At 38.8% G+C, this 10,121-nt stretch overlaps 1 protein-coding gene across 1 annotated transcript; it reads right to left on the bottom strand.

Annotated features, from left to right (window-relative positions):
• Positions 1–1,703: 1,703 nt before the first annotated feature.
• Positions 1,704–10,016, bottom strand: got1l1 (glutamic-oxaloacetic transaminase 1 like 1). Its single transcript, XM_079686164.1, has 8 exons — positions 9,557–10,016; positions 8,336–8,517; positions 7,004–7,127; positions 5,959–6,176; positions 5,234–5,384; positions 4,640–4,805; positions 3,700–3,842; positions 1,704–2,467 (listed from the first exon to the last, which is right to left on the bottom strand). Exons 1-8 carry the CDS (start codon positions 9,738–9,740, stop codon positions 2,328–2,330), a joined length of 1,308 nt encoding a protein of 435 aa, XP_079542290.1. The 5' UTR covers positions 9,741–10,016; the 3' UTR covers positions 1,704–2,327.
• Between the last annotated feature and the right edge of the window lie 105 nt (positions 10,017–10,121).

The following is a 10,121-nucleotide window of genomic DNA, read 5'->3' as shown; positions in this document are numbered from 1 at the left end:
ATGTTCGGGCATCATTTTTGAAGGAATCATGCGATCACAATTTTAAATTAACACAATAAAATCTACATTTTGGGAACATTTCAAACAACAGTGATAGATAGCCTACTTTATAATCCCCGAACGTCAACAAGCGCCGCGGTCCCAGCTGTGTGCAACACTTTTTAGTGTCCCCGTTTCCGTTGTGTTTTCAGTTTCGAACAGCTTTTTTGATTTGCAGCGTTATTCATTTGCACCGTTTCGATTATGCAGCGCTTTTAGTTAACTCTGCGCATGTTTCGCCAAGTTGGTGAAGATGTTTCCTCATTTGCATGTGTTTCGGCACATTTCTGCTTTTATATTTGCATTCTTTTTGAAGCTGTTTTTTTAGACCGTTGTAGCCCGTTCGCAGCTGTCGGCCACCGTAACAACAAGCGGTTAGTTTCCATGGTTATATTTGGGTTAAAGCAATCCCTTTAATCACGTATATTGCCGTGGATGCATGTCAGCAGCGTATCCCTAACTTGAGACCTGCCAGTGAGTATCTGCAGCTCTCTGTCTCCATGATGCAAAGTGCAGCACACAGCTTCTAATGGCTCAGACTGTGTGATGGTGGACGTTGATTATCCTTGTTGTTCACCTAAGGTCCCTGAAATGAAAAGAGCGAGAACACTGCCTCCATTACCTTGTGTAAACCTGTTTCTCAGAACTGAACAGCATCCAGCGACTATAGTGGCATATTTCTCCAATGAAAGGAGGTATACAGTTAGTTATATACAAATCTGCACACAGAGGTGCATGGCAGAGAAGAGGTTACTCATTAATGTTTTCGGATGAATCGTCATTTAAAAAAAAAAAAAACTTATTTAAAGGAAATGAAACATGATTGTAATCTACTGCAAATACGACTCTATTCAAAATGAAAGGTTACAATAAATGTGTTTTTTAATAAAATAATTTATATAAGTAGGCTTCTTGTTTCAATCGTGTTTTTGCCACACGATGGTAGTTCTTAATAGAGCAGTCAGGTTGAATAAAAGATAGGTTGGTATACGTGATATATATACATGCGTCACACTGACCTATTTGAGAAGGATCAGGGACTAAACTTTTTTTTGCACTATTATTGTCATTACACAGTCATTACAGGTACTATGTAACAAAATGGTTTCTCTGCATTTGACCCATCCTAGTGTTGGGAGCAGTGGGCTGCCATTATGAGCAGTGTAGGGAATGGTGCCTTGCCAAGCCAAGTCCCAATGGACTTTGCCACCACCGCTCAAGGCTATATGAATAAATATGTTTACACAAGAAGAAAAGATATTTATTAGATTTTTATATCAAGGTTTTTTGCTCAGTCGTAGAATTTATGGCTGTGTACGCAGTATGTTTCAATATATTTGAGATTTCTTTTTCTGACGTTTACAGCAACGAAAGGGAACTTGTGAAGCTGGAGAGAAAACGTTTGAGACATTTGTCTTGCTGTGAGCAACAAGTTGTTTTTCTAAGGCCTATTCCCTATTGGGCACGGATAAGCTCTGGATTCACCTTATTTAGATTGTGCTGGGGAGTCTGGATCCTGGTGGCTCAGAGAACACCATACAAAGAAATTCAAAACAGGAAACAACACAAAACAAAACTGAAGTGAACTCAGTTTTATTTAAAATGACTCACATCCATTCATGACATTAACATATACAGAACACGTCAATTATATAGGTAAAGGGAGAGTTTGACATTACAGTACATGCACTTATTTGCTTGAAAAGATCTCTCTAATGTTTGTCTTTTTTCTTTAATTGGCATAAAAACAAAGATGTAAAAACGTCAATTTGTGTTTTTTCCCCTTGTAACTTCACAAAAAGATATTTCTATATTTATTTTTTTGTAAGAATTAAACAAATTAGATCCAAGATAATAGTTCTAAACCAAGCTAACAACGTAATTTTAGTTAATAAACTGCTGGCTTTAGACACTGCACCTCATACAGACTCTCCAGCTAAAGTAACAACATCTAAAAAATGAAGTTTACATCACTGCTGTCATTTTCTTTTATCTATATGACTGACCTAATCAATACATACATTACAGGACACATGAACACATCTTATACTCGGGTCTTCTCACCAGAAGGGGTTACACTGTCTTTTACAATTACTAAAGATTGCACCTTTCTCATAAGAATTCAGGGACACTCTGCAATAGCCAGACCTGAAACTGTGATCATAGTAACCTTGAAAGGGAGCTTTTCAAAATGACCCATGGATTAGATCGATCTAGATGAGAGCTGCAGTCGGGACGGGAAAGCCCCTTTGACTCTGATTGTAGAGCTTGATTCAAAAGCCACATGGTCAGAGAGAAGTGGTCAGGGCCCGATGGATGGACTCGGCTATATAATCCAAGTTACGCCCGTTGATTGCGCTCACATTGAGACAGCCGCTGGGGAGCAGGTACACATGTCTCCTCTTGGAAAGAAACTCTACCTGCTCCTCTGTATGAGGGAAGAAACAGGAGAGATTTTGGTAAAGCACATCATTATCTTTGATTAAAGCTTTTTTTGTTTCATTGTAAAATAAATGAGATTATAACGCAGCGTCCACACGGCGGCGTGCGTTGAAGCTTTCCGGCGGGCGTGTCTGAAACTCGACCAACAACCAATCACATGAATCTCCCGCCCCGGACACACAACCACACGGTTTGATTGGCTAGAGCTTGTACTGGCATATGATTTGATTGGCTGACGCTTCCGTCGAAGCTTCAAAAGTTGAACATTGCTCTACTTTTGAAGCGAGCAAAGCGAAGCGACGGAACCACAATGCAGTTCGGCAAAGCGTGACGTCGCCCCATTCAAAGTGAATGGGCAGAAGCGTTGAAGCTTCAGCGCACGCCACCGTGTGGACGGGCCGTAAGGAAATAGTTAGGATCTAACCAGAAGTGCAAAAGATGCAGTAAAATGAATACTAATGTATAGTAAATAAAATGTTGGGTTCAAAATCTCACTTTATTTATTTATTTGCATTTTAAGAAAATATTCACAAAGCATACATAACAAAAATAAACACAACTAGGTACATAGATTAACTACATAACAGATAACAAGTACGAAAATAAATGATAAGATAATAGTAATAATAATATTACAAAAAAAAGAATGGATACACTGTTAATACTCAGGTATATATTAATTATATTGTTCTATATTTGACCCACATTTCCTCAAAGATATGCATTTGGTTTCTAATTCTCATAGCTGTTTTCTCCATTACATTCATTTCGACTGATTTCCTTGCTTTTTCATTTAGTTTTTTTCTAAATGAGGCAATGTACTGTATAGGTATAAACATATGACAGATCTAAAAAAGCTCCGATATTAATGGGTATTAAAACTATAAATTGAATTCACTAGAGAGCTGCTATACATGTAGACAGTATAATATAGAGATTATAGACTAAATAAATATGCTATGCGGTGTATATATACACTCAATATATTTTGGGCAGTTTTTATTTTTTTGAAGGCAGCTTTTGGCAGCGGGTAAATAGGTTAGTGTTTTCCACACAGGGCAAGAAAAGCTGTTGTTCATTCCATTTTGGGATTTTCAGAAAGAGAATAAAGCACAAACCATATTCCTGCCTCGACATCTGGTGTAATCCCTGTGTTCGATTTCTGAAAACTGCAGAATGTATGACATGTGTCCACCAACAGTGCAGTCTGCTACTCACCATTCAATCCGGTGTTACAGTAGAGTCCGCTCTGTTGAGTCAGACGGTCCCAACAGCCTGGAGCTCCCAGAAGCCTCAGCCTTTCTCTCAACAGCTCTCTGATCAGCATACATCGCTCGACAATGTGCTTCACTTCTTCCTTCCTGGGAAACAGAAAACATTGACAGCATTTGGAAAATAATATCTGAAGTGTATAGTTGAAATATCTGCATAACATGATAGATCCAGTAAGCTACACTTTGTACATTAAAGTTAATAAAACACTGCAAGTTTGATTGTATGAAGCTTTGCAGGCTTGTAGGCAGTGTTGGCATGTAACTATGTGAATTAACTAAAGCACAATGATGAGGTCTTTGTACTTTACATGAGTATTATCGTTTTACACAAAGGGAAATATTCTACTTTTTAATTTACCATATACATTTATTTTACATTTTAGTTACCAGTTACTTTACAAATCAAGATGTTTGCATAAAAAACACAGGCGTTCATAAAATATAAGATTTAGTTGTATAATTTACCAAGCCAACAGTTAATACAAGGACAGCTTAGTTGATTAATCTAGCCAATTAAGAGATAATTAATGGGCATTTATAGACATTTAGTTCATTTCCAATTGTATTTTGAATTATTTTGTTGTTATTCTGTTTGCTATTTTAATTTATGTTAGTGTAGGTGTTTGTTTAAATTGGGTACATTTCATATTTGAACTTCCTCTTGCTGAGTTGACCCACTTACTTTAACTTAAGTACCATTTCCAATGCAGTAATTTGACTTGTGACAGAGTGTTTTTATAGTGTGGCATTATTACTTGCACCACTGTCTGTAGGAGTGACGGAGAAAGTCCAGCCATCTCTGTAGACATCTACTGATACAGCAGCCATGTGGCTGCGCAGGTAACATTCTTTAAATACTTTATTTTAAATGGAGCGTGACTCACCATTCAACAACATGTGCTGGGTTACTGAGCACTGTGGCCACAATAGTTGCTCCTCCTGCGGACGGCTGTGCCCACAGTGTCTTGACTATTGTGGCAGCTTGAGACTGCACAGATAACAGGAGGGAGTTCTGCTTCAACACGCACAGCAGGTGACCGACAGCCTCGCCTGGAGAAGAGAAGGAGGAGATGACTCTGATGCGAGGGAAACACTTTGTTCTAACAATAATGGTGTTATGTTATACACTGCACTCATTTTCTCTTTTACTGGAATTGGAAATAAAGTGGAAGAGGGACACTTTTGAAATAGAAAAAAACAAAATGCTTTAAAGTCTGCACGAATGAAATAGGACAAACAGACACAAGCAGAAAGCGTCATTTTGACTCCATAGGTAATATAAGCATTTTCTGGCATCTAATGGGTAAGACAAATTAAAAGGTGTCCTTTTATGCTTATTGGGTTGTCTCTTTCCTCTACTGTGTTCTAAAGATTTTTGTGCATGTACATGGTCTTCAAAGTCTGAAATCCCAAAGTTCCCTCCAGAGGGAGTTTCTCTCCCACACTATACAGTGATACTCTTAACATCACTTACTCACCATATAGTCCGAAGCAGTGGGAGAAGGACTGAGCACAGAGCAGCTCCATCCCCTGCGAGGCGCAGTACTGAACAGGCCAGGCCTCCCGCTCCACATTTCCATAGCACAGCGCCTGAGGAGGCAGCAAGAGGAACGGAAAAAGCCTGCGCCTCTAATTAAAGATTGACAAGACAGCAAATAATGATTTAAGTAGGAGAGAAGAGCCACTTGTCGGATCATTTTTGCTCTTTGTTAAAGAAAAGGGAGGCAGGGAAGATAGTGGCCAACCCCTGCCACCCTGGACACAAGCTGTTCACCCCCCTCCCCTCTGGGAGGAGGCTGCGCTCCATCAGGACCAAAACCTCTCGCCAACTGAACAGTTTCTTCCCCTCCCCTACCGGCCTCTTAAACAAGACCCGGCCCCCCCACTGAAACAACGTAGACTCTATGTGCATTACATTAATGCACACAATGTTCAAATACTGCTTACTGCATATATTCTTATTTCATATTTTATATTCTCTAACTCATTGCATTCCATTTCGATGTAAATTACTGCTGTATTTTATTGCTATTTAACTATATTTGATTTCAATGTCCTTAAAGATTTTTTGTTTTATACGGAGATTCTTTGTTTTATATTTGATGTATGCACCATGACATCAAGTCAAATTCCTCGTATGTGTGAACCTACCTGTTAATAAACCCGTTTCTGATTCTGATTCTGAAGTGGACAAGTCAGTTACCATGATGAGTTCTGTAATCACAGCCCATTGATTGTGAGAGAGGTCTGCTCCGGTGGGATAGTGTGCAGACGCTGACAGAACAACAACGCTTCGCTCCGGAGCCTTCTCCAGATCCTCCAGCAGCTTATCCAAGCAAACGCCCCGCTGCTGGTCATCCCAGTAATAATACTCACGGATATCTTGAATCCCCGCTGCCTGGAAGATACCAGCCAAAGAGTCTGCAGGAGGATCGGGATGAAGCGTTATATTAGACACCTAAAGCAGTACGAACTCCTCAAGATCAATGCTGCTTTGAACTGTGGGTAATCTGTAGCTAGCCCTGATGTTGTGAATCATTTGGTATCAGTTCATATGAAGACCTAAGCTACACTGCATGATAAGATCATAGTGAATTTATGTGATTTAAAAGTGTCTTTTTGATGCTATAAACTAGTTCTAAACTATATATTGACTGAAGGGGCTTATTATGAATACCTTTAAGTCCATGTTGTATCATGAGATATCATTGTATGTGTAAAGTAAATAAAAGTATGATGCATGCTCCATCATAACATTTCCTCATTGGTGTTAAGTACAATGTATTTTCAGATGTGTAAAAGAATATATGCTGCATGATAAGTGATTATTAATAGATACTAGGTATCATATGCCCCCTCAGCCTACCTCTACTTTAGCACCGGTCCATAACATGAATGTGAGTTTATGAGTGAATGTGGAGGATTATAAATACATTTTAATTTACTTTGAATGCCCTAATGTGATACAATTTATTTATTTTGAAAGTCATTTGCATTCTTTTAAGCTCCAGTCTGAGCTGCATTGGTAATGTCATGCTTTTTTAAACCTACTTTACCTACCATATGTCACAGTAATGCACGTTGTTATGGATACAGCCAACGAAATACAATGCAATCACTATACCAGGATTATTAGCTACATTGTGTTACTTCTGTCTCAAGAGCTTAATCTAATGTGCAGCAGAATTGAACGCCAACACAACATTTGGTTGTATCTTAAAATGCTGTTAAGAAGAAGTTAAAATTACCGTCACAGGGGGAAGAGAGGTATACTGGCCCACACCAAGCGGCACAGTGATCATACCAATTTCTCAAGAGTTCAGCCCCAAGTCGCACAGCAGCAGTGAAACCAGGAGTCTGAACACCTAACACCTGCAACACAATCATAAAACACCCAGAGTTAAGTTAATATCATCACTGATGGAAAACACAATAGAGTTTTTTGTTTTATCCCTTTATAGTAGAGCACACATTTTTGATATAATATGTTGGTTTCTTCTTTTTTATGTTTATATCCTTCTGTTGTGTGACATGATATACTTGTGGGAGAAACTTCTGAAGCAATTGGAGACAGGACTCAGAGAGACACGAGGAGAGCTGGAGCTTTGATGGCAAACACTGACGGTTTATTTGGAGCTTCGGCCGGAGAATTCACAAGACATGTCACGGGCCACGAGTTGACCACACGGTAGAGATGCCACAATCAATTCTGAAGACCCCTCCTGTAGCTCCAGGTTTTAACTAGTTCAGAGTGTAATAATCAACATTCTTCAATAGATAGACTAAACAGCTGAGGACACTGAATCACTTTTGTTGTCGCTTATGGCTCTGGGTCATCTACACCCCGAGAAGGATGTGTTCCAGGTGTCCCACAACAATAACTATCTCTCACCGAGAGTTGCCCGGTCATAAACTGGTAACAACAACAACTTGCTAGGGCAGCCCCTCCTTATGGGAGATAACGGCTGCTCAAGGTTGGTCAGCTGCGTCAGAGGGCAAAAGGTAAACATGTAGGGCGATATTATTCCTTGACAATACTTACATATTGATATTTATCTTTTATATTTATTTGGTTGTATATATTTATTTATTATTTATTTATTGCCATGGCATTTGATGTTGAGCTTATCCAAAAGTAACAGAGAGTAATCAGGTTACATTCATAGTATTATGTGATACCTAGATAAGTTACTGATTACATCTCTTTTTACCAGGTAACTATTAATTGTGTCTGAGTACATTTTTAAAAGTAACCCTCCCAACCACGTTAGTTTTTATGCTGAAGATAGACGTGAATGCATTTTATTATTTGTATTGTATTTATTATTTTATTTATTTGTTTTTGAATTAATATTTCTGTGACCATTACCTAATTAGGTAAGGCTGGGGGGTAGGGGATGGGTATTTTTCTTTCCTTTAACAGACACATTCTTCTGTCCTTCAGAAGATAGACGCAAATCATTCAGGGCTGATTGATAGGATAAGGTAAATGCTGCTGCTTGATTTTCAGAGTACTGTGCAAACTGAGGTGTCATTATATAACTTATCTCCAATCATTAACAAAATGTAGCTGAGATTACCCGTTCTTCCACTATAGCCCGAGAGCTTTTCCCTAAAGCAACCTCTGTGGCTCGCCTGGTGAACTCTGTTAGGCCGAGGGGAGACGGATACTCCGGGCGAGTGGTGGGATCAGCGCTTAGCTGTTGCTTTATTCTTCTAACAAGACGCAGTTCAAAGGTCTTTCCATCCTCGCTGTAATACTCTGCAAAAGACAGTTATAGGAATGTTGTCATCCAACCAAACACTGTATTCAAACTGTCAAACATCATTTTGGAAAAGAAAGGTTACAACCAACAAATCTGTGATTAAGACTCTCAAGCCCACACAACATTTGAATTAGGACACACTGTGCTTTTTAGTTTTAATGTAGTATGTGTAATGTCATCTAACAAACAAGCTTTTTAGTTTTAATAATGTCATCTAGAACAAACAAGCGGCAACATTCAGGTAAACAGTGTAAACCAAAGTGGTAAAGTAAATATTCTCTGACAATAGGCTTAGAAATTGTGGCTCATATTTTTCTGTGTGTGTCTAGTTAAAGATTATTATTTAGCCATTAACAAAGTAATACATTTAAAAGATGGTGGATTTCAGGGCGTAATGTCTGTAAACCTCCAGATCGATTTAGTAATTCAATTAAGTTTTTAAAAGTAAATAGACAACAGGTGTCAGCTCTGATAGTCAGTTATGCTCTGATAATTTAAAGCTGATGGAGCTACGTGATTATTATTATCTTTTCCATTAAACATATTCTACATACATTAACATGCAAACAATATATTATGCAACATTTATGTTTGCAATTGAAGGGGTAATCATATAATATTATAGATACAAATATATCAATAGGCTACAATGTTATTTCTTAATCTCTAGACATAGAAGAAGACAATCTGTAACCAGGTGAATGATGTTCACATGTTAATATTATAATCTAGATATTTTTTCCCGGATGTTGTTTTATCCAACAAAATGTAGTGGAATAGAAGTATAAAGCAGCATGAAATGGAAATACTCAATTAAAGTACAGGTCCCTCAGAATTTTACAGTAGAGTAGGCTACTTGAGTAGGCCTACATTTACTTAGTTACTTCCCACCTCTATTCGTTACCTGTGTTGCATTGTAAACCTTTCCTTGTGTTTTTATTATTGTGTCAATAAAGTTTTCCCAAAAAATAAGATTTCAAGTTTAAAACAAGAAATTAAACCGAGCTAAATGAATGTGTATACGAGCAAACTCACCTCTCCCTGCCAGGTAAGCCTTCCCGGGGTTTGTGTCTTTCTTAAAGGCGGACAGAAGTCTTTTCTCGGGACTTCCTGCCGCGGTGTGAACATTGGTAAACACAGAGAGATGACCACCTGAGTCGCCATTTTGCTTCACCTCTGTTTCGTTAAGTTTGCTGTCCGGTCGCTTCATCTTCTTCATCCCTGCGAGGCAAAGCAGCCCTTTTGTTTGGCCAGTGTTGCCAGGATACTGCACGTAGTTGGATACCGTCACCGCGGCAACGGGGATGGATGAGTTTATCAGTCTAATTCGGTGAGTTTACTTTCGCCATCACAGCGAGGTATCTTCAAATACAGTAGAAAGCCTGTCTAGACATGAAAGGATCAGTTTAGGTGGAGGCGAGGACAAAAATCCCAAATGTGTTACACTGAGCCTCTGACAATAAATCAGCTCTGACACTGACAATAAATCAGCTGAAAGAGGGCCCTCTTCATTAGGGTGTGTGTTGGAGGTTATACAAAAGGCCTGCTGAAGCCTCACTAAATGAAAGAAGAACCATTGACGTGAGCAGCAAGTCAAGAG

Source organism: Notothenia rossii, assembly GCF_949606895.1.
Source record: "Notothenia rossii genome assembly, chromosome: 6".
In the NCBI taxonomy this organism is placed as follows: domain Eukaryota; kingdom Metazoa; phylum Chordata; class Actinopteri; order Perciformes; family Nototheniidae; genus Notothenia; species Notothenia rossii.
The sequence above is the reverse complement of the archived record's forward strand: the minus strand, read 5'-3'. Positions and strand labels throughout refer to the sequence as shown.